The sequence below is a fragment of the Panthera uncia genome, unplaced genomic scaffold (genome assembly GCF_023721935.1).
Source record: "Panthera uncia isolate 11264 unplaced genomic scaffold, Puncia_PCG_1.0 HiC_scaffold_1607, whole genome shotgun sequence".
Taxonomy (NCBI): Eukaryota; Metazoa; Chordata; class Mammalia; order Carnivora; family Felidae; genus Panthera; species Panthera uncia.
In genome coordinates this window covers 11,050-36,231 of record NW_026058258.1, presented here as the reverse complement: position 1 = coordinate 36,231, position 25,182 = coordinate 11,050, and the positions used below count along the sequence as shown (strand labels likewise).

The 25,182-nt window shown below is 44.7% G+C and overlaps 1 protein-coding gene across 1 annotated transcript; it reads left to right on the top strand.

Annotated features, from left to right (window-relative positions):
* The first annotated feature begins 8,569 nt into the window (after positions 1–8,569).
* On the top strand, positions 8,570–23,026 carry LOC125917231 (uncharacterized). The gene is made up of 4 exons (XM_049623480.1): positions 8,570–8,575; positions 12,072–12,251; positions 12,655–13,086; positions 21,207–23,026. The coding sequence occupies exons 1-4, from the start codon at positions 8,570–8,572 to the stop codon at positions 21,393–21,395; spliced, it is 807 nt and encodes a 268-aa protein (XP_049479437.1). The 3' UTR covers positions 21,396–23,026.
* The last annotated feature ends 2,156 nt before the right edge of the window (positions 23,027–25,182 follow it).

Genomic DNA, 25,182 nt, shown 5'->3' with positions numbered 1-25,182 from the left:
TCTGCACAGAGCCTGATTCCAGGCTTGAACTCATGAACCGTGAAATCATGACCTGAGCTAAAGTCAGGCGCTCAAGCGACTGAGCCACCCAGGCACCCCTCATTTTTATTTTTATTTATTTATTTACTTATTTATTTATTTTTAATGTTTATTCATTTTTGGATAGACAGAGACAGAGTGTGAGTGGGGCAGGGGCAGAGAGAGCGGGAGACACAGAATCCGAAGCAGGCTCCAGGCTCCCAGCTGTCAGCACAGAGCCCGACGCGGGGCTCGAACTCATGGACCGTGAGATCGTGACCTGAGCTTGTGTTGAATGCTTAACTGACTGAGCCACCCAGGCGCCCCTCATCTTTATTTTTTAAGATTTTTGTTTTTATTTTTTTAAAGCTTATTTCTTTAGAGAGAGAAAAATAAAAAAGAATCCAAAGCAGACTCCATGCTGTCAGCGAAGAGCCCATTGAGGGGCTCAATCCCATAAACTGTGAGATCATGACCTCAGCCAAAACCAAGAGCTGGATGCTTAACTGACTGAGCCACCCAGGCACCCCGGATTATTTTTAAGACTTTAATTAAAAAAATTTTTTTTAACATTGATTTATTTTTGAGAGACATAGTGCGAATAGGGGAAGGACAGAGAGAGAGGGAGACACAGAATCCGAAGCAGGCTCCAGGCTCTGAGCTGTCAGCACAGAGCCCGATGTGGGGCTCAAACCCACGAACCGTGAGATCATGACCTGAGTCGAAGTCGGACAGTCAACTGACTGAGCCTCCCAGGCACCCCAAGATTTTAATTTTTTTTGAAGTAACCTCGACACTCAGTGTGGGTCTCGAACTCACAACCCTGAGATCGAGCGTTACACGCTCCGCTGACTGAGCCAGCCTTACACCCCAGTTGAGTGAAATTCGTTTTGATGAGCATTGCAATGGAATACCTTGCTAAACACCAGGCAGAACAGTTTGATAATAAAGACAGCTGTCTGTGTGGTCTTGTTGGATCCCAAGCTTAGGGAGTATTTTGACAGTATAGCTAGTTGTCTGCAGCCTGAGCCAGACAGGATAAAGTCTTTCTAGCTATAATAAGACACGTGGGCTCAGAAAAGCAATATGATTCAGAAGCAGGAATCGTAGCTCCCAGAGCAGAGAGCCCCTCATCTGCGGTGGAGGACGTCAGGTCAGGGCAAAGCCACACTGTGGGATCTGAACTCTGCACTGTGGACTCATTCCCGACATTCCGCATTTGCCAAGCCCACATTGCTGACATTCCCCCAGGGCTTAGGGTCTCTGCCTTCCTCCTGGGCAGAGATACTTGAGGTAGCCTAGCTTTGCCCTCAGCTGCCGGGGGGGGTCCGAAGCACGGGTCAGAGAAGGCAATGGGCAGAGGCCGGGTGGAACGAGCAGGGATCCCTTCCTTCTCTCCCTGGCCTGCTGGAGTCCGGTGTCTCTTTTCGTAAAATCCAAAGATCTTATATTTATCCATGGTCGACTTGGTGAATTTAAACCTGCCCAAGTCCTAAGATGCACCTGTTTATTGGATAAACAGGGCTATTTGTCGCCACACTGTTAGTAGGGTGAGTGTGTGTATATATAGAGCTAAAAGAGCTCACTCACTTGCCTTCAGTCTTCTGTCAAACAAACGAGTATTTAATCACCCCAATTGAAAGAGATTCTGTGACCTTGGCAACACATTCCAGTACTTAACTCTATGTCAGGAAGTTCCCACTTGGATCTAACCCCAGTTTGCTACAGCTGCAGTTCCTCTGGTAGCCAGTATGTAAGGAAAATAGTGGTGATCGTCTTCTGTGTGCTTGAAGACACTAGCTTTTGTCCCTTTAATTCAAAAATCTTTTAATGTTGATTATTTTGGGGACAGAGGGAGAGACAGACAGACAGAGTGCGAGGGGTGGGGCAGAGACAGAAGGAGACACAGAATCTGAAGCAGGTTCCAGGCTCTGAGCTGTCAGCACAGAGCCCGACGCGGGCTTGAACCCACAAACCGCAAGATCCCGAGCTGAGCTGAAGTTGGATGCCTAACAGACTGAGCCACCCAGGCGTTCCTGTCCTTTTAATTCTAAGTGAAAGTCCATCCAAGTTCCTTCATCTTTCATTTACATTCAATTTCTAACCCCTCAGGTACCCCTTCGGTTCAGGTCTGCGTGTTCTCTCCTTTTCAGGGCCTCCGAAACAGGCCAGGGACTCCTGAAGAACTTTCCCTCCACAGAACATAGGGAAGGATCCTTGAGGTGGCATCTATTTGTCACTTCCTACAAGCATCCTCTTTCCCTGCATCCTACAAGCCTTTGGAGCCACTTGTCTGAATTCATCTTTGGCCTGTGTGTGTATAAGCACAGCTTTATAAAGCAAAAGATTTTCTGACTTTCCGAAATGTCGGAGTGAGTGAATAAAGACACTCCCTTCTGGTCTCTAGGCAGTTCTGGTATTTATATTGATCTTAGCTCACGGTGATGCTTACAGAGATTTCATGTTCCTAAAGCCCAAATATTCGTGTTAACTTGGGAGAGGATGGAAGTTTGTTTTCTTGAGCAGAGCCAAAGACTCAGGAACTCAGCAGTTGACTCCTAGCCCCAGAAAGGCTGCCAGCAAGACTTTGAAATGAGTTGCTTTATTTCTTTGGGGCTCAGAGCAGGAGAACAGGAGGGCATCAGTAAACTTCCCCTGTGTTTTGTGACAGGATAAAGTCTCATAAAACCCTCAGCTAGACAAAGTTGAAGGAGGAGGAGTTGGAAGAGGAGGAGGGTGGAGGAGGGGGAGGAGGAGGAGGTGGAGGAGGAGGAGGAGAAACCGGAAAAACAAAAAGCATTAGAATTACTTTACAAGCAATCCTCTTCCAAATGAAATGAGCCTAAAGAAAGCAAGAAAATGCACTTTATCAACTAGTCTTCATAACACCCCACGTTCTTAAGGCCGAGGGCTCTAAAGCCGTCATAGATGAAATATCTATGCTATATAAGATAGCTTATCTCAGGGCGCCTGGGTGGCTCAGTCGGTTAAGCGTCTGACATCAGGTCAGGTCATGATCTCGTGGTTCATGAGTTTGAGCCCTGCATCGGGCTGTGTGCTGATAGCTCAGAGCCTGGAGCCTGTTTCAGATTCTGTGTCTCCCTCTCTCTCTGCCCCTCCCCTGCTCATAGCCTGTCTCTCAATAATAAATAAATGTTAAAAAAATTTTTTTAATTAAAAAAATAATAAGATAGCTTATCTCATAGATAAAATGGGCCAAGCTCCTAAAACGTAGTTGGCGCTCAGTTCAAGTTGTGTCTCTTCCTGACTATATTGCTGATAACAAGAAAGGTTAGAAGAGCCATGGAGTTGACATTATTCGAGTTGCCAGTTAAAACCCTTAGTTGTCATACAAAACACAACCAGTAAACGGCATCTGTGGTTGAACTGCTCAGGGAGAGTGATTCCCGGTGACAATCTAGTTTGGGCTGTCTGGCCACATTGGGAGTGGCTTTGCAGTGACAATGAATCCCTGCAACCAGTCTTGCTCCTCTCAGTCCCAACTATTATCTTAATGTCATGGTCCAGATGCCACGATAATAGTAATAACGGTAACAGTGAACATTTCTTAAGAGCTTACTGAGGGCCAGGCTCTGACTTAAACACACTACGTGCATTATTACGTCTAGGCTCCTGAGACAAAATGTTCAGACACCGAGGATCCTTGCCAGAAGGGAGGACACCACAAACCTTGCAGTGGAACCATGTCAATCTGAAAAAGTTTGAGAAGAGAGGATAAGTTCCATAACGCTCTGCCCTCAGGCCATAAAACCAAAAGAAGAGTCTAGCGGAGACGGAAGGCATGTTTCACACAAAAAGGGAGGGGGGATGCGGCTTTGGGGTTTATTAAATAAACGGGAAAATATTACTTCTATCCTTTGGTAACCACAAGGGGTTGAAACTTGTGGTTACAGATTTGGGGGTCAGGAAGAGTGAGAGGGGAGCGGAGTCTTGTTCATTCCTGATTTCTGTTTTGGCTCCAGGGAAGTAGGGTTTCCATTGCATAGGGTGCAACTGGATATTTCCTCCACGCTCCATCGCTGGGACCTGGCAGGCGACATTTCCTGGCATTCAAGAGCAGCTAGTCCCGGCAGCAGCGAGGTCAAATCCATTTTTGGAGCCAAACACCAACATTCCTTTACAGTTAGTGCTACAACCTCTGAGGAAGCTCTTGCCTGTCTAGATGGACCTCTACTGGCAACCAGAGGGAGTTGCCCAATTTTCCAGCCTATGCAAGAGATCCCCTTCGAAACGTTGGACTCCTCGTCACAACAGAAGCCTCTTGCTTCTTTCCCTTGCTAATTGCCCTGTGGTTGATGATGACAGGTAGGGTTGACAACATGAGCAAGTTGAAATTATCCCACTTGCTAATTAAAGCTGTGAAGTATGCTTTCCTGTAAAACATGAAACCACTGAATGTTTGGATGTGCCCAACCTCCTGGCCTTGGCAGTGATTGTCTTGAATTAGAATGAGACATGTGTCTCTCAGGGGTACCACCTGGCCAGCTACAGGGTGGTGGTGAGATGTTTCCTCTCTAGAAGAGCCTTAAGGCTTTTGTAGGAGAAACTGCACCAGTGCTCACTTATAAAAGAATGTCCTGGGGGGACCTGGGTGGCTCAGTCAGTTGAGCGTCGGACTGTTGATTTCGGCTCAGGTCATGATCTCAGGGTTCGTGTATTCCAGCCCTGCATTGGGCTCTCTACTGCAGAGCCCGCTTTAGATCCTCTGTCCCCCTCTCTCTGCCCTCCTCTGCTCTCTCTCTCAAAACAAACAAACAAATTAAAAAATAAAATAAAATAACAGGTTATGACTAAGGAACATTTTGCAACAGATTAAGGAACGTTTACAACAGATTATCTAATTTTGCTTCATTTCCGTGACGGCTCTGTTTTGACTTGCATTCCCCCTTTTTCCAGACAAGAAAATTAAGTCTCCAACAGGTCATAACCCCCGTCAGAGATCACACAGTCACTTAGCAGAAAAGCTAGCATGAGAACCACTTCTCCCATGCCAAATCCTGCTCGTACTTCACTGTGTCTCCTGGGTCAGTCCTCCGGTCCTCGAGCTGGAAGCCCGGGAGTCACCCTTCCTTCCCGCTGTCACTCACCTCTCCCTTCCGATGCAGCAACGTGCAACCACACGTCTCCACGCTCCATCACTGAAAGCTGTGGTTTCTCCGGCAGTAAAGATCCCAAGCCCGGCCATCCCACAGCCCCTCTGGCCATCTCTGACTCACCAACCTAGTCCAAACTCACTTAAGTGGTTGCAACAAGCTTCTGAAATTGTGGTTTAAATATTTATTTGTTTTTTTTTTTAATGTTTTATTTATTTTTGAGACAGAGAGACAGAGCATGAAATGGGGGAGGGTCAGAGAGAGATGGAGACACAGAATCGGAAGCAGGCTCCGGGCTCTGAGCTGTCAGCACAGAGCCTGACGCGGGGCTCGAACTCACGGACCGCGAGATGGTGACCTGAGCCGAAGTCGGCCGCTTAACCGACTGAGCCACCCAGGCGCCCCAAAGACTTTATTTTTTAAAGTAATCTCTACAACCAAAGAAGGGCTTGAAACCTCAACCCTGAGATCAAGAGCCCCGAGCTCTACGGACTGACCGAGCCAAGCACCCCTATCCCAAAACTCTTACATAAGAACTGCTTTTACTTGCTTGCACTTCCTTGCTTACATAGTTTCTCTGTCTCCCAGTTCTTTATCCCCTCCAGTCAGACTCTCACCCCCCAGCTCCGCTGAGATTCTTCCTGTCCATTTCACCAGCAATCTCCAAATTCAATGATTGCCTGACTTCCTCTTGCCCATCCTCTCTGGTAACATTGGACATGGTTGACTACCCCCTCCATATGGAAACACTTACTTTCCCCATCAATAAAATGGGCATAGTCATAATATCTACTGTGTGTGGTTATTGTGGGGACTAATGAGATAATGTGCATAAAGCCTTCAGACTTTCACTGGCCTCAAATTAGTGCTCAATACCTGTGGGCTAGTCTTTAATATTTTCATCTTTCATGAAATAAGGGGTTTGTCCATGTAATGCTTGTCTAATTAATACTCAGTTTGTAAAAAAAAAAAAAAAATTAAGGGCATCTGGGTGGTTCAGTTGGTTAACCATCGATGAGTTCAGGTCATGATCTCATGGTTCCTGAGTTTGAGCCCCGCCTCGGGCTCTGTGTTGACAGCCCAGAGCCTGCTTTAGATCCTCTGTCTCCCTCTCTCTCTCTGCTCCTCCCCTGCTCACACTCTCCTTCTCTCTCTCAAAAATAGATAAATATTAAAAAAAATTAGAAAGCAAAAGGACATCAGAGGCTCCAATAAATTTTTAAAAATGAAGAATCTTAAGGGAGAAGAAAAGGGAGAGTCTCATATGCAGAATGTTTTATTACTTAAAAGAATATGATAAAACCAATATCAGAGGAAATTCCTAGTATTAAAATTGCTAATGTTTCTTTCTTGTAGGCGTAGGAACAGCGGGGAAATTTCCACCTTTTGGATACATCACTTGTATTTTAGCTCATAGCTAAAATGGAATTGACTTCATCTTCTGTGCTCTTTTTTTTTTTAAGTTTATTTATTTATTTTGAGAGAGAGAGAGCATGTGCAAGCGTGGGAAAGGGGCAGAAAGAGAGAGAGAGAGGGAGAGAGAATCCCAAGCAGGCTCCACACTGTCAGACCAGAGCCCAATGTGGGTCTCAATCTCATGAACCATGAGATCATGACCTGAGCCGAAATCAAGAGTCAGACACTTAACCAACTGAGCCACCCAGGCGCTCCCATCTTTTGTGTTCTCGTGAAAGAGAGATGTGGAAACTGAAACAGAAGGAATAGAGCTAGCCTGCTCTGAACTTGACTCTGGCATTGCTACAGAGAGCAGTCAAAACAGAGTCCATTTGCTTATCTGTGCTTTTATTTTTTCATTTATTTACACCGTGATGCCAAGTGCTACTCACCCAGATAATGGCCACACCAACGGCCTTTACTGGAATTTCTCAGCTGCGGGCAGCTTAAGATCCCAAGGGAGTGCACAGGGGAATGAGTTCCCAATTTCTCTTGGCCCATAGCAATTCACATTTTGATTCCTGTAATCTAGGACCTATTGGGAAGATTCCAGAATCCCCATGACTCATTTATTCAGTAAGCATTATCTTCTCAAAGTCTGGCCCAGAGAATAGCCTAAGAATTACCGGCAATGGGGCACCTGGGTGGCTCAGTCGGTTAAGCATCTGACTCTCAGTTTCGGCTCAGGTCATGATCTCACAGTTTTGTGAGTTCGAGCCCCTCATTGGGCTCTGTGCTGACAGTATGGAGCCCACTTGGGATTCTCTCTTTGCCCCTCCCCCACCCATGCTGTCTACGTCTCTCTCAAAATAAATAAATAAACTTTAAAAATTATTTTAAAAAAATAAGTACCTGCAGCTGCTTATTTAAAATGTGTATTTCTAGTGTGCCCACTTAGCTCAGTTGGTAGAGCAGGAGGCTCCTGAAATGCATATTTCTGGGACTTTCCCAGACCTAATGAGCTAAATATTTCTAGGGTACTGGAGTTTGCATTTTTTCAAGTTTATTTATTTTGGGAGGGGGCAAAGAGAGGGGGAGAGGGAGAGAATCCCAAGCAGGCTCTACACCAGCAGGTGCAGAGCCCGACGTGGGGTTCAAATTCTCGCAACATGAGATCATGACCTGAGCAGAATCCAAGAAGAAACTTAACCGACTGAGCTACCCAGATGCCCCTGGAGTTTGCATTTTAAACAAATCCCCAGGGATTCTCTTGTGTGTTAAAATGTAAGAACATTAGAAAAGAATTGCTGGCTCTTTTCTCCATTTTATAAACTTGCTCTTTTTTTTTATGTTTATTTATTTTTGAGAGAGAGAGACAGAGCATGAGTGGGTAAGGGGCAGAGTGAGAGGGAGACAGAGAATCCAAAGCAGGCTCCAGGCTGTCAGCACAGAGCCCAATGCGAGGCTTGAACCCATGAACCACGAGATCATGACCTGAGCTGAAGTCAGACGCTTAACCGACTGAGCCACCCAGGTACCCCATAAACTTGCTCTTTGGTCCAGAAGGGCCTCTATGGTTCTACCTAATGGAATACTAGCTATTCTTCAAGACGACTGTTATCACCTCCTCCATGAAGCCTTCTTGGACTCTCTATCTCCAACTTATCTCTCTCTCCTGGACTCCCTTAACACTGAGTCCGTGTGCTTCTAGAGCACTTGTCATGCTGGATCACATTACTTAGAGTCAGACTTTATTTGAGGAGCCAAGAAAAACAAGACATGGTACCTGTTCTTGAAACTTATAGTCTAACGGGGAGCAGGACAGGTAAGTTGATGGCCAACATATGGTCTTGAGAAATTGTCAGCAATGCAGTATGCTGGGTGCTGTGAGAATGCACTGGCAGGACCAGAGCATCATGGGAGGCTTCCTGGTGGAGGTGGCACCTAGATAGAATATTAAATGACAAGACAGGAGCCAGGTGATTCTGGGGAAGGCAGGGAGAGGAGGCACTCAGGCCCAAAAGAGCAGTATGTGCAAAAACATGGAGGTAAGAGAATTATAGAGTTATTCGGGGAACTGCACGTCATTCAGAAGGGTGGAGACAACGAGGCTGGAATTGTTGGCAGGAGCCAGCCACAGAGGACCATACGGGGCATACTAAGGACTTTGAACCTTATCTATGCCCTCAATTCAATTTGTAGTTAGAGAGCCCACTCTGGTTGCCATGCAGATAATGATTTTGAAGGGGGCAGGATGATCAGTAAGCAGGCCAGGGCAACCCTGCAGAAACGATGGTGATGCGGACCAGGTTAGGTGATAGAAATGGAGTCGGGGGTAGAGGAAGGGAAGTCACAGGATTAGCTGCCACACTGGCAGGCTCAGCATCAGAGGCCACGCTCGAAGCTTGAGAAGCCTACAAAGCCTTGGCTCACAACTTGACCAAAGGAAATTCTAAGATGAGAATTTCCAAGATCAATTGAACAGGTGGGAGTAGAATTTCAATGACCAAGTTTCACTTGTCACTGGTTGCCTGGCTCTTTCCCACTAAAGAGAAGTTCAGAAATGTGGGCTTCGAGGCCCAGCCTGAGACAGGCTGGAGGCTGCTCCTAAGTTAGGGGGGTCAACTGCTAGGTCAGTTTCCTTTGGGCTTTGAAGGCTCAGTAAACGCCAGGGTAATGTCCAGTTCTTACCGGCAGGCGGCAGCACCACAATTCACAAAATGCAAAGCGAGAAACCGTTTCTGACGACTAAAAATAATCGCAAACCCCAACCCAACCGAAAAGAGAGATTTTTTTTTTTTTGGCGATTAATTTATGCATTCTGAAGTGACTGATGTGGCCAGTTTGTAATCAGCACGTTTTGCTACAGTTACAACAGGTTTGCATACCAGGATGTGACTTTGACCTCACAACTTGACTCTTCACTCCAACCGTCTTTTTGCTATTTAACATTAGCCACATGCATGCCAAATGCTGTTGCCTCTAGTACGGTTTATTTTCTCTACATGGAATGATCTTGGGCAACTGTTCTCTTAAGTTTCTGAGTCTGTGTCTGTTGAAAAGAATTTTTGTGGAAAAGACCACATAACAAATGTTGAAGGTTTCAGTGGGGTTTTTGTTTTGTTTTGGTGGGTTTGTGTGTGTGTGTGTGTGTGTGTGTGTGTGTGTATTGTTGTTGTTGTTGTTTTTTAATAAGTCAACCAACATTGCTTCATTTCAAGACATTTGTTTTTATTTTTAAATGTTCTCTTCCAAATCTGGTCCGTACGCATATATTTTTGCGTAGATATACTGAGTCTTTTTTAAAAGGAAGTGCATACTTTTTTTCCCCCTGTTGTCTTAGAAATTTATACTCCTTTGAGATCTCACCCACTTCCTTAGCTTCAAATATCACATCACACAGAAAAGCAGCCACATCTTTATCTCTAGTCAACTTCTGTTATTTATTTTCCATCCATCCATCCATTATTCCCTCCATACACTGTGCTGGAGCTGGGAATACAGATGTGAAAAGGGATGGTCCTGTTTCTCTGGGAGCTTGTAGAGCATTAGAAGGAAGGGAGGGTGGGGGAAGATTTTGAGCAAATAATGCTGCCATGAGATTGGAGGGACTGTGGGAATTGTGAGGAAGAAACCCTAAAACTGGCTTGAGGGCCTAAAAGGGGTGGGGTGGCTCCAACTGAGCAGAGGAAACTGCATGTGCCAAGATATGGACACTCAGAAGCTTATGGTACCTTCTGGAAACCTCCATGGTTTAGTTTGGGTGGAGCGTGTGTGTTAGCTGGAGACAGAGTGGGGCTGGCAGGCAGGAGCCAGATCCATAAAGGTCTTGCAAGGAACTTGAGATATTATTGTCTTGTGGATGATAAATATCTTAGTTCTCATTGATTTTCACTCTGCAGGCAGAGTGATAAAGTAGTTTGAAGATGAAAATCCGACCGTGGCCCACATCTGCTTCAACATCCTATAGGAAAAAGTGCCTAGTTTTTAGCAGCACTGAAAAGGCCTTGCATGAGCCTCTCCAAATGCTTTATCCACGTCCCACATTCTTCATCACCCCAGTGAGATGGCTTCCGTGAGTCCTCTCTTACTGTCTGGGCTTTGTACATGCCGTCCTCTCTCCTAAAACGCTCTTTTCCTCTCAGGCTAATCAGAGTCTCAAACCTTCTTCCTCAGCCTTCCCTGGCCTTCCCTGGGCTAGGTCAGGTCCCCGCTGTATGCTCCCAAAGGTGCTAAGGACTTTGGACTGCAAATGTCATACTCTTGATGGTATGTTCCCATTTAGGCTACAAGCTCTGTGACAGGTCATTCTGCTCTCTGCAAAGTAGTTGCTCGGTTAACATTGTGGGGAGAACGAATGAATGCATTGAGGTTTTCAACAGCATACTGGACATTTCCACCTGCATGTCTCCTAGAATGATGAACTCTCCATTTCCAAAACTGGACATCCTTATCTCCTTCCCTGCCCCTTCCCTGCACAACTCCGCCCCTACCCAGTTAGCTAGTCCCCTTGACTGGCAAAGTTCTCTGTTTTTCTCCCTACTCAAAACAAAGAAATGCAACTCTTCCCTCGCTTCCTTCTCCTCTCTGCTCAGCAGCTAAGTCCTACCCTTTCATTTCTCTCTCTCTCTTTTTTTTTGGCCACCATTCTAGAATTACAAAGTAATTATAAAGTATCACAGTTGGAAAAATATGGATTTTTGAAACAAGACAGGCCTAAGTTCAAGTCTTGGGTCTATTACAATTGGGTTTCCTTGGGTAAGTTAAGAAGCCTAGTTTCTAAGCCTAGGCTGAGGCTAAACTCAAAGCCTCAGTTTCTGAGTCTGTAAATGGGGATATTTTTATCCACCCTGTAGAAATGCTATGACTTTAGCATACTCCAGGTAGTAAATAGATAGTCCTCTTATTATCTTCACTACATATCAGACATGTCCAGCTCAAAAACCTTCAGAGGTTGGTAATCGCCTGACAATGAACCCTAAGCCATACATCTTGGCCTTGCCTCTTATTACTTCCCCCCACCCCAAATACTAAACTCTGGGCAATCTGAAATATTGGCTAATTCTGTCACTCTTTCCTCCCCGCTTTCAGGTTGCAGTTCAAACACCAAGCCCTCCCTGATTACCTGAGCACCAAGTAACTGGCTCCCTCCTCTGAAGTCTTATATATGGTTCAATGGGAATTAAGTAAGGCCAGCTGTTTTGCCTTGCAGACTAGGCAACTCTCCTCTGGATGACAAACTGCTGAAAGCAGAGGCTTTGGAGGGTTCATCTATTCCCTCCCATAGTGCCTTGCATGGAGTTGATGCTCAATAATCACTTGGTGAAAGAAAAATTCATTTTCCTTATTTCGATGGCTTGTTTTCTCTATAGAATCAGATGTTTTGTCATTCTCCTCTCAGCACTATTTTGTTGGCTTCCAGGGAGAACATTACCATTTGATACGTTCTGTTCTCTTTAATTGGAAAGAGCTTTTGGAACTGAAAAATATGAATTACTTCTTCAAGCCTCATCTGTCGCTACCCTACTTATCTCCCTGGTATAGGAATTACTTAGCATTGAACAGAACACGACTCTGTCACGCCTCCGTTCCTTGTACATGCGTGCTGTTCCCTTCGCCAGGAATGCATCTATCTCCACCTCTCTGTCTGGTGAACTCCTACTGGTCTTCAGCTCAGACATCATCATCATTCACCTTTTCAGGGAAGGCTATTCTGAGATGAGAGTAGCGGTCCTTCCTCGCATCTTTTTGGCTTACTCAGCATTCCCCCAAATAATTCTAACATTACATACGGCATTTTTTGTTTACTTTTAATCCCCTCTAGACCTTGAATTGCTTGAGGGCTAGGATTTCTGTTCATCGTTGTACCTTCTATACCTAGCACCTATACTCATACCTACGCTTAGCATATTTCAAGCACTTGATTAGATCAAGGAGCAAAGAATATATTCGCCTAACACTGCAGTTTGGACCGGATTCTCAAATATTTCAAAACCTGGTCCTCTATTTGGAGTGCTTCATGCTGGAGGGAGATTTCCGCACCCCACCACCACTCCCCGCCAACTGCCTCGGTTTGGTGGCAAGAAAAGGGAAGTGATTAGGGTGTGGTGAAGAGTCACCCCTTCAGGGCTGGGCTGTAATTTACCCGCCTCGGAACCGAAAGGGTTACAGCGACCCGGAGGCGGAGCCACGGCGGTGCCACCTGCTGCGGGGCGGTCTGGCGCAGGCGCCTAGGCTGCTAGATGGTGGCTACCTGCGCGACCCGGGCGGAGGAGGAGCGCTTGCGCTCTGCGCTTTTCCGCCGGGGGAAGTCTCGCGGGGGCGGGGCGGGGCGGGGCCGCGCGGAGAAGTTCTCGCGGGACCCCGACGAGGAGCGGAAGCCAGGCGGCTGTGCTGCTTCGGCGAGCGGGCGGCGGCGGCGACGGCGGTGTCGACGAAGATTGTAGCGGTGACGGCGACGGGCACAGGCGCTGCCCTAGGGGAGCAGCAGCGGGGTCGGTGGCCGCTCGCACCGCTGCGGAGGGGACGGCCGGGCGCGGAGCGGAGCAGCTGCGCCACGGTGAGTGCGGCCGGCGGCGGCGGTGCTGCTCCGGTGCCTCTTTCCCCCCCGCTCCGCAGCGGTAGTTGGCCCGCGGGGACCGGGCCGGAGCCTACCGAGGGCTGCCGGGGCTCGGGTTCGGAGTGGGGAGGCCTGTGGCGGGGGACGGAGTCCCCGGGGCTCCGGGCACCGCGTTTCCCCTTTTGGAGCGCTTCCTTCCTGGGGCACCGTCCTCCCCCGGCCCTTCGCTCGGCTCACAGCCCCAGACCCTGGGGCAGGGGGCCGGGGGCTCCTAATTAAGTTCTACGCTTTCTTCGAGAGGGTTTGCGCAGAAGGGGCCCGGGAGAAGCCCGGGAGCCCTGGGTACTCACTCTGTGAGTCAGTCTGACTTGGCCCGGGAGGCGGGGGATTCGCAGCGGCTGCATATGTGGTGATTGATGCTCCTTCGACCTGCACGGCCACCACGTCACCATCTCCTGGTGTCTTTAGGCCGAATTTGGGGAGGGACCCCACCAACCCTATGAATACCATGAGTGAGAACCTTTTGCTCCTGGAGCCGGTTGAGATGCCTTTACGTCTGTCGCTTTTTTTTTTTTTTTATTTTTTTTTTTTTGAAACTATCCTCTGAAAAATTCTTGTAAAGAACAACAAGCAGCAGTTGGTTGAAATGTTCCGAGGAATGATTTCAATGCGAGAGGCTAGAAAAGCACTGGTACTTTTCATTTGCTCTTTTAAACATAAGCCGTAGGAGTTCTAGCTTGTTTAGGGAGTTATTATGAAAGTGCGATTTGCAGAGGAGCCGAAGGGCACTCGGGGTCTATCTTTTGGCTCTGTTGCCTCGGAAACGAGTCTAAAAGACACATGAAAGAAGTTAGCATAGTCTCTTTGGCTTTCCTGTCTCACTTTTTCGCTTTGCACTTCTCCAGTAGTTGTCTTTCCTTTCTCCATTTCACTGAGTACACTAAATGCTTACTCGTGTAATGCAAGTCATTTGCTTCCTCCCTGCCCCCGTTTTTTTTTTTTTTTTTTTTTCTTTCTAATCTACTTCCCCTTCCTCCTTTTTGTCCCCCTCTTGGGCATAATTTTTCGAGGTTTCTGACCTTTGGTGCAATTCGTATTCTCCCTCATTTAAAGAGTCCGTTTTCTCTCTGGGGAAGATACCCTCTTTCCTCCTTTATGGGTTCCTTCAGTCAGCCAGAAGAGTTGCCAGAGAACCTTGCCTAGACTTTTAAGTTCTCCCCCTGGGAACGGGGAGGCTCAAAGGATTGAATTCATCCGTAAGTAATCAATACCACCAGTAGGTCACAAGTGTAGCTGGCTTGTGTTATTTGTGTTTTAGTTGTTTTCTTTTTAACATTGTACTGTGTGACTGCTTTCTTTTTTCTTTCTAGGTTTCCCATGTTAGTAAGGAAGATTGGGTCAATTTGGGGCTTGTATGACTTTTTTTTTTTTTTTTTTTTCTTTAACATTTATTTACTTTTGTGAGACAGAGAGCAGGGATGGGGCAGAGAGAGAGGGAGACACAGAAGCGGAAGAAGGCTCCAGACTCTGAGCTGTCAGCACAGAAGCCCTACTTGGGGGCTCGAACTCGTGAACCACGAGATCATGACCTGAGCTGAAGTCGGAGGCTTAACCGACTGAGCCACCCAGGGGCCCACTCATCATCTGACTTCTTTTTGGCTTTTAGTGGGAAGTGGTTAATGTTGAAAAACAAAAACCAGTCATAGACCTATATATTACAATAGAATTAAGATAACGTGAAATATTTAAGGGAATGGAATTTATTTAGACCACTGATGAATTAAAACCTGGCCATTGTGATAGTATGAATTCTTTACCAGGGGTCTTTTAACTACTCATCTTTGTTATTGTTGAGGGGTTGTTTGTTGTTTTGTTTTGTTTTGTTTTGTTTTGACAGAGAGGAATAACTTGTGTTCCATTGCTCCTTCCCTTGTTCAAAATTTTCTGAATTCCCAAGGTAAAAAGCGAAGTTAATTCTTATAATCGGCTTTTTCTGATACTAAGAGCAAGCATTTAAATGCTTGAGGGAGTTCACTTCGTTAGCAAGCATATTCAGATCTGAGGGATTGCTAGGTTTTAAATACCGCTAGTTGATGGTACTTAGCGATTTTTCTGAGAAAAATCCTGTTATGTTGCCTGTTGGGCTGCAGCAGTTCTGATTGTTACCTAGACCAGAAGAGTAATAGATTTTGGAGAAATTAATACGGAGTAGAGACTCACCGCGCTCTGCCGAGAGAAATTAATTAGTTACTTGCTTAACTCAGAAGAACTTTCCAGCACTACTGAATGGCTGTTGGGAGTCCTTGGTTTTATTTGTCAAAGTTGGCGTTTGAGCCGAGTGAACACGCATTATTTTCATTTTATGCAAAGACCTTGTAGTGCATTGTGTGGAATGCAAAGTTGAAAATCTGGTTAAGGCGCCCTTCTGGTACAACGGTGATGCTTCGAATTTAGCGTGCATGAGAATTACCGTGAGTCTTACTTTAAATCAGGCTCTGGGCCTAAGGCCCCTACCTTTTGCAGAACTCCAGAAGGCACCCCACAGTGAATCAGTCTCTGAATAGGGAGGTTTTGATGCTACGGGTCCAAGGACCAAGACTGTTGCTGCAGAATGCAGCTGTAAAATAATGAGGATGGAGTGGAATGCGGCTTTCAATTAGTCCATTTAAAATCACACCTTCTGTATATACAGAGTAAATATTTAAAAGCCAAACAGAGTAACTGATGAGAGATGTGATTAGTCTTTATATGCGTAAGTATGTGAGCATTGTTAGGACTGTGATGTGGAGCAATTTAATTTTAAACTTTGTACTTAATAGGGCTGTTAATTTACCTACGAGAATGCTCTGCTAAGTTTGTACGCAGATGGAAGATGGACGATGTAAGAATATAGTGGCCTGGTATTTGAAAAGGTACTGGTGATACTAGCCAGTTAACGCTTCTTAGCACTTTGCGCTGGAGACTCTGTGAAGGCCTTTACACATGGTATCTCTCTCTTTTTAAGATTTTTTAAAATTTCTTTTATTTTTTTAATATTTTTTTTTAATTTTTTAATCTTTATTTTTGAGAGAGCGACAGAGTGTGAGTAGGGGAGTAGCACAGAGAGACGGAGACACAGAATCCAAAGCAGGCTCCAGGCCCTGAGCTGTCAGCACAGAGGCCAACGTGGGGGTCAGACCCAGGAACTGTGAGATCATGACCTGAGCTGAAGTCGGGCACTCAACCGACTGAGCCACCCTGGTGCCCCTTTTTTTTAAGATTTTTAATTTTTTTTTTTTTTAAGTATTTTTTACACCCAATGTGGGGCTCAAACTCACAACCCTGAGATAAAAGAGTAGCACTCTCTAAGCTCTACTGACAGAACCAGCCAGGTGCCCCATGGGCTATTTCTTTTAATCATCAAAATGCCCTTAAAAGGTAGATGCTGTTAGCCCCATTTTCCAGCTTAGGGAAACTAGGAATTGGAGACTATAAGTTATTTCTCTAGTGTTCCCCATCTAGTCAAGTGGTAAAGCGACAGTTGAATCCAGGTTTGACTCCAGAACACCAGTAAGATTTTGGTGTTTGTTTTTTCCTTCTTTCTTTTTTTTAATGTTTATTTTATTTGGTTGGGGGGGAGAGCACGCCTGGACGTGCACACGGGGGAGGGGCAGAAAGAGAGGGGGACAGAGGATCCGAAGTGGGCTCTGTGCAGACAGCAGAGAGCTCCATGCAGGGCTCGAACTCAGGAATCCAGGCGTCCCGGTGTTGGGTTTTTTCTAACCATAAAAGTAGTGATGAAAATATAACTGAGGTATATGGTACAGAAAATGAAAATATTTTGTGACCTTGCTCCCGGAGATAACCATTGTTAACCCTTTGATTTTTTTTTTCTCTTTAGCACATGCTGATAAATAATGTTTTGCTTTACAGAAATGGGGTAAACGAATCTTTCTTCATTTTTGTTTTTAACTTGATAATATCTTTTAGTATTTATATAGAAATATATTTCATAGACATTCTCATGGATATTGATCAGGTATATATGTATTTTGCACATGGTGTTTGTCACTGTTTCAGCGAAGATAAATGTAGGAAATGGAATTGCTTGTTCAAGGGTGTGTATTTTTAAATTGTCAGTAGATACTATAAAATTACTTTCCAAAAAGATTGAACTGATTAATTCCCTGCTCCTGTGCTCTGTGATGGTTTTATTATTACAATCCAATACCAAGCACATTGTCAGGCATATAGTAGCAGCTCAAATTGTTAAGGGGATGAACATTGAATAAAGAGCCTGGGAGTCTGTTCAACCAGAGAATTGCAGAGGCTAAATATTATAAACCTTTAAAAAATTGGGCAACTAGTAGGTGAAAGAAATCTCATTGTTGTAATTTGCAGTTTCTAACTAGTGAAGTTGAACATCTTCTCTGTTTTAAGTAGAATCACATTTTAACTTATTTTGAAGGACTTAATGTCGGGCCCTGTCCAAAGCACTTCACGTATATTATCTATATTACCTAATTTAATGGTGAATGAATCTTATGAAGTAGGTGATACTATCCCCATTTTACAAATGAGAAATGGGGCTTGTTTAAAAGGCTTACCCCCCAGCAAAAAAAAAAAGGGGGCGGGCTTGCCCAAAATTATAGCCGGTAAGCACCAAGGTCATTAGTTCAACCCAGATCAACCTGCTTTTAGAGACCATGGGGCCTTAACACTAAGTGATATTGCCCAGTGAGTGTTGTGTATTTTTATTTTCTGTAAATTTGGGGAAGAAGAGTTAAATGGAAGGAGAACAAATCCTACAGATACCTTTAGGAGACTGCATTTTAGGATTCAGTGCACATTGCTTGAAATGAACGATTCAAGTTGCACTTGCTTTAGAATTTGCTGTGTGTGATGGACTGAAGGAAGGGTGTATGCTGAAACAGTTTGAAGTATTCTCATTAGGGTTCAGTGTACTCTCCACCCATCTTCTCTGTTGAAATCATTATACATTGTGTCCACTTTCAGCTTTCTTCCTTTTAGTCATTAGTGTTGTGTATAAGATAGTTTTGTTTTTAATGAAACACACCCGGTTGAATAGCCTGAGTGCTCTTTTCTGTGGCTGGCCTGATAAACTGACCCCTCCAGGTCTTCTCCATGAGCTGCTAATTTTTATTTGGCACAGCCACAGAAGTATTGATTGTGCCTGGTTTTCATTTGTCTCAAACTGTATCTCACAAAGCAGTAGTTACTTGAAACATGATTTTCAAGAGTGTTAGTCTGTTTATGCTTTCTCTAGGAAACCTGTGGTAGATGAGTTAGGTAACAGGAAAACCAGTGTTGAAAACTGTCTTGGTTTTTATGCTGCTGCTGTTCGGTTGGTTACACTGCAGTTGTCTGAAATCCCGAATGAAATAGAAGTTTGCGCCCTGTTGCAACATAGCACCTTGACAATGACAATGCTTTGAGTTTCTGTCCGATTTTTCTGATTTCTTTTTCAAAAATGCAGCTCCTTATTTTTGTTAGATCTGCTCAGTTATTCTTAGGTTTCCCATCACTGATACATGGTTCCAACAGTCAGCCCTGGAGACCAATTAAAATAAATGCTCAGTAGAAAACATTGACAGGCACATAACAGATTTTGAAGCCTTTGCAAAAAAATAAAAATGGGTACACATATTGGAGAGTAGTCAAAGAAGGAAAAGCAGTTGTTAATGCCGGGAAAAAGTAAAGGATTATACTAGAAAGGAAGGTTGGTTGTAATATATTTAAATCAGCAGTGAAGAATATTTTGCAGTGTGAAACTGCTTAAACCCGAATATGTGGTATTACTGGGATGGGGCAAGGGGAAACTGTCGGGGGTGAACATCTTGCAAGCAATAGGTCATGGCTGGAATAAATTTAAAAACAACAGAAGCATATTATTTAGAAATACTGTAGGTGCAAAAAGAAAGCTAAAAACAGAATTGAGGGTGATTGCTTGTAGGTGTTGGGGTGGGGAACTGCCCTTTTTTTTTAATAAGCCTTTCAAAATCTGTGACTTTCAAAATTATATACATGGGTTAGTTTGATTAAAAAAAAGCAACTACAGGGGCGCCTGGGTGGCGCAGTCGGTTAAGCGCGTCCGACTTCAGCCAGGTCACGATCTCGCGGTCCGTGAGTTCGAGCCCCGCGTCAGGCTCTGGGCTGATGGCTCGGAGCCTGGAGCCTGTTTCCGATTCTGTGTCTCCCTCTCTCTCTGCCCCTCCCCCGTTCATGCTCTGTCTCTCTCTGTCCCAAAAATAAATAAAAAACGTTGAAAAAAAATTTTTTTTTAAAAATAAAAAAAAAGCAACTACAGAGAGAATAAATAAAGGGGGTTTAAGGACACACAAAAATAAATACTTTGAGCCCTGGATGGCTCAGTTAGTAGATCATGTGACTCTTGATCGTGGGGTCATGAGTTCAAGCCCCATGTTGGGTGTCGAGATTACCTAAGAAAATTTTAAATAAATAAATACTGATACTAATTGTATTTTTTTTTTTTTTTATATTTGCTAAAGCTCTCTCTTTACTTTCCTCTCTTAGAGCCAGCCCCACATCGGATATCATGGCCTGATAGAATAAACATTGGTTTGGTTGATTAGTTTACCTGCAGTAGAATGTTTGGCTTTCAGAATTTGACTAAAGGACTTTTTATTACTGGGTGATTTCTGTCCTCTTTGGTAATGCTCATTTTCTTCTAATCTTAATATTCCCAGCTGATTTACTGCTTAGTCCTTTTGCAGCTATGCCTGATTAATGCCCCAATTGTTAACTTTAGAACAAAGGATGATAATCACCCATGCCCCTCAGATGAGCTCTCTGCTAGGTGATAATTATCCGAGAACGGTGTCACTATAAATAATCTGTCCCCATTCTGCCGATGTCCCGTGTTGTTTTCTGCTTTTATTTAGCCTGTATGACAACAGTAACTGAAGACAGAAATGGGGCTTTATTTTCCTTTAGTTACGCAAAGGTCTAGGTTGTGGCCGTATTGGTGCCTGGAGATTTTTTTTTTTTTTTTTACAACAGTGATCGTACTGCCCACAGTTCACCATCACCTAGTACACTACCTAAGGGTTATTACAGAATCTTTACCTGCAAAAATGCAACTTGGTTCATCTTAGTATTCTTTTGGTGCTGAGAGAAGCAGCTGTTCCCAGGTTGACTGAGAGATTTGTTAGACTTCCTGGCACCATCTCCCTGCACTTCCCCCCCCCCCCCCATAAGACATCTGGCAGCTCAGATTCGGAAAAGGGGATTCCTTTCAAGTGTAGTTAGGATTTAAGCTTTGCTCCTTACGGTAGTGAGAAGTGATGCAGAAGCTTCTTCTGGAATTGCTGAACTTTGGACCTCTATTTCAAGGGCTCTTGGGAGTCCAAAGTCTTGGGGGTCTTCAGGGGAGAAGGAGCCTTAGGCAAGAGCAGGTCTTCAACAAAAGGCTCTGACGCTGGATCTCCTCTATTTCTGGTTAACTGAGCTTGCCGATCAGTCTGGAAGCGATAGAGGGAGAGCTGCCTTGCTCAGAACAGCAAATTGAATTTTAAAAAGTAGTTCCTAGGTTCACTTTGACCTGCTTTCCTAGGAGCAGACCGAGGTTAGTTTCCGAGAACAGTTAAATGAAGCAGCTGAAGACCAAAGCCACAATTGCTTGCTTTTGACTGGATAGGGGACCGAACATTTTCAGAAGACCAGAAAGGTCGGCAGGGAGAAAGGAAGGAGATAGGCCTGTGTAACCGGGAAAGGCTGGGTGCCGTCCGCAGGGCGAGGCCTTTCTTTGGGTGGACTGCATTTCGGGCCGGAGGAGCAGAGAGCGCAAGGGGCGAGGGAGGAGAGGCGGAGACCGAGAGGGTCTTCAGCCGGCTCCTCCTGAACACCGCGCACACCCAGCGGGAAGGAAGAGGAAGTGTGTGCGGGAATAGCTCGAGCGCCTGCCGCCATTGGCCGGCGGGCCTGTCAGTCGCCTGGGGGCCGAGCCTGCGAAGAGGAAGGAGGCGATCGGGGCTCCTGCCTGCGAGGGAGGGAGGCGGGCCGAGCCAGGGGGCGTGGGGGCTGGGGCGGCGGGCAGATTGGCAGGGCGGGGCCGCCTTCGGTGCTGGCCACTTCTCTCAACCATCCCTCTTGTGATTCAGGGCGGCATTGTGTGTCCCGGAGTGCACGAGCCGGTCCCGAGAGAGCGGCGAGGCCGAGCCCAGGGCGCTGGGTGGCTTCAGCAGGGAAGACTCCCTTCCCCCGGCTTCAGGCTGCTGAGCACTGAGCGGCGCCCAGAATGGAAGCCATCGCCAAATATGACTTCAAAGCTACTGCTGACGACGAGCTGAGCTTCAAAAGGGGGGACATCCTCAAGGTAAGTGTGATGCCACGCAGATGCCGAGATGGCCTCCCCTTGTACTCCCCTACCTTCGTTTACCCTGATAACACACAAAGAAGCCGAGCTCCTCCTTTCTCAGTGCCCGCTTTAACCATTTACCATCGGGCGCTCTGGATAGCTGAGATAGATGCTGAGTGGAATATTAAATATGACTTAAGACGGTTGGTGTGATGTATGGTCTTTAACTGCCTTTGTGTGAATGCCTCCAGTATCTCTGTTTGCTTGTCGTTTGCACGTAAAGTCAGAGCAGCGTGATTGTGACAAGGAAGTATGGAGTAGACTGATACATTTTGCAGTTTTAAGCATTAGGGGATTTTTTTTTTTTTTTAAAGACTTGAAGTATTTATGTAAAAGCACTCAGTCTTGTCTTACACAGTCAAGGTTTTGCATTCTGGAACATGATGCTAGTTGGTTAGAAATTAATTTCCTCTAGTTTTGAGAGGCGGTTAGAAGTATATGCCAAAACTCATTAAAGAACCTCAGTGTATTTTTATTCTTTGTGAGAAAACTAGTGGAGTTCTAAATCCTGAAGTTAGTTGCGTTGTTGTACAAGTCACAGGGCGATTTTCTCAAAAGAAACTTGAGCAATTACCCTGTATTAAACTCTAATTGCACAAAAGAAACCTGCTGACAGTTTAAAAATCAGCTTCTTTACAGTTTGCAGCTCATTCTGAGCCCAAACTACTTACACGAGGATTCACTTTCCACCTGGCACATGGTAATTATGTTGTTTACCCAATTGACGGCAGCAGCTTGCCCTTTTGGGTATGTAATTTATTTTTACAAGGGTGGGTGTTATCGAATAATGTGTCAGCTCTGCATGAGGAGAACCTGAAGTTGAGTGTTTGCATGTTCACTGCGTCTCAACTTTCGACATTTTTTTCCTCTGAGCCTAGTCTGATGGTTGGGGGTTTGCCACCCATTTGTTTACTACCCCTGAATGAAAATTATGAGAATTTTACAAAGAGGAACAAAATGGAAATGTAGAAATAGCCCCTACAAAAGGACGGGTTTTTTTGGTTTTTGTTTTTCTTTTGAGTCCTTCAGACCTGTGGGTAGCTACTATTTTGCTCTCTTTGCCGGAGGCATAGAGTTCAACTCTGAAGTTACCTGCTCAGTAGTTTCTTGATGTTAGGTTGTATTTCATAGAAGGCAATATTGAAGAGCCCTTGAAAGAGAAGGAAAGTGTGTTCTTTTCAGAACTGTTTTTTGTGATGCCCAGCTTTCCCAGGGTATTCTCCAAGTCAGCAGACAGAACCAGCTATAGGTTTTAGGGTAATATGTGTGTTCTGTTTTCTTAACTAGAAGTCAGAGCAAGGGACGAGACATAACTTGAACTATTAAGTTACTCTTTCATTGGTGTACAGAGGAGTAATTTGATGTGTTCATAGGTGATTACTGTTTTCAACAGATAACCAGCATGTGGTATCATCAGAAGATTGGCTACTCGAATATTGTACTCCTGAAACCAGTATAACAGTGAACATTAACTATAGTGGAATTTAAACAGTTGGCTGTTCAACTACCCGTATCTGTTGCTTGTACGAAACCCTGTGGGGCCTTCCCTGCCCCCCCCCCCCCAATACAAACTTAGATTTCTCCATTAAGCTTACCCAAGAAACTTAAACCTAGAAGCCTGGTAGTTCCTATTTTCCTCTACGTTTACCCTGTTACATATTTAGCACTAAAGCAACAAAACTAAGGATTTGAGGTCTATTTTTAAGAGTTTTTAGGCAAGAGCTTTTCCCTGAGTGTTAACACTGAAGTTTATCCTAGACCTAGACCATGAGGATCTTGTAAGTTCTCCAGCTTCAGTTGGTAAGTTCATGAACAAGTGTGAAACCCTTCTCTCCCATCCTATAATTAGAGAAGAGGGTACTGTTTAACATTCCCCCAGAAATTGTTCTGTTGGGAGAGAAAGTGAGTCACAGTGCTCACATTTACTTTCAGATTTTCTTTGGGAAGAGAAAAATACATATATTTGCTTCTTTCCAATTTGGTAGATAACTGGCACATGAAGTCATAATGTCATTATTACCCTTGAATGGTGACCGTTAGCTGTTTGTTAGTAATCTTGTGGCTTTACTCCAAAAAGAAAAAAAAAAGTGCTAATACAGTAGTTGCCCTTTGTCTCATGATTCTGTGGAACAGCTGAGTGAAGAGGAGGGACATTGCTTTGTCTTAAGAACTGTTATTTTAAAAAGCAGTGTTTTCTCCATTTGATTATTCAGGGAGTAACTGGTTTCATTTGAGTGGCTTTGATTTGATTTGATAGCTCTTAAGGATGTTAGTTGTGAGCCAAAGCATGTGTATAAGTGGCTGGAATAGCATTGACCAGTTTGACATGATTGAAATAGGGCTATATTTGCCCTCTTTTGCTAAGGGAGGGTGTGTGTACATATGGGCATCGAATACATTTTATTTGAAGATAATGCCCTAGAAAAGGGCTTAGCCCTTTTCCTCCGAGTAGAGTTCAGAAAGATTACATCCTCTCACTGTCTTGGAGCACCTGGTTAACTTTGGTTAAGGTGTACCCCATCCTCCAGCAGACCACTTCTTTACTTTCTTTCTACATGTTGACTCGTGCTGCTCTGAGAAAAGAGACAAAAATGAAAACATTTCACTGGAAACCTAAAATAGAACTGAATGCTTCAATATATCTCCTTTGTTACTGTCCCTTGTCTGTGTGTGTGTGGTGTTTGGTTTTTTTTTGGTTTTTTTTTTTTTTTTTTTTTTTTTTTTTTTTTTTGGAGGGGAGGAGAAGAAGGGCACTGGGGCATAGAAATGGAAGGAATTGGTCTGTTGCAATTTTCAGCCTTGTGTGGCTGAAATGAACCTAAATTTCCCTGCCGTTGTAGTGCAGGCTTCAGATAGTCCCAGGGGTTCTCCACCAGACAGGGCCCCTGAATCCTCTCCCCTATAGCGCATAACACATCTGAGCTTACCTCCGAGGTAGATCTGTCATTTAGGGGCTTATGTGCCTGTGCTTCAGGCAATGCTGCGTACGAATTAAGAGACCATTTTGAGCTCTCAAACCTGTGCTCATTCCTTTCTAGAGTTGGTGGCTTTTCTTTGCTGTCAAGGCAGACCTTTGATTCTAGAAAAGAACCAGCAGTGGGTCGTCTAGGTGTCTTCTACTCATTTGGCACTAACTACCTTTATCAGTTTTCAAGACTGCTTTAGAAATTGGTCTTGAGGGGTGCCTGGCTGGCTCAGTGCGCATGACTCTTGATCTCTGGGATGTGAGTTCAAGCCCAGCACTGAGTGTAGAGATTACTTAAAAATAAAAATCTTAAAGAAAGAAAGAAATAGGTCTTGGCTTCACACTCGGCTCTTTGAAGCGTTCTATCTTGGTGCAGATGACCGTTTTGATGTCACATTTACTGAGCATCTTCTTCAGCCACACCCTGGGATAAGTTGCTTTGAAAGTTGGGGAAGAAATACAGATTATACTTTCTCCCTTCAGGACCTCTGAAATCAAATATGAGAAGTGAAATTAATATGTGAAACAGGATATGGCAGTATACAAAATTAGAGGATTTTTAGAACAGGTGAGGACCTTTTAAAAGGTCTTAATTTAGATTTTATTTTTTAGATGAGGAAGTGGTCCACAGAGGTTAAATGATCCAAGATCACAACTCTTAGTAAGTACTTAGTAAGGAACTGGGTTTTTTTGTTTTTTAATTTTTTAAAATGCTTCTTTAGTTTTGAGAGAGACAGAGCATGGGTGGGGGTAG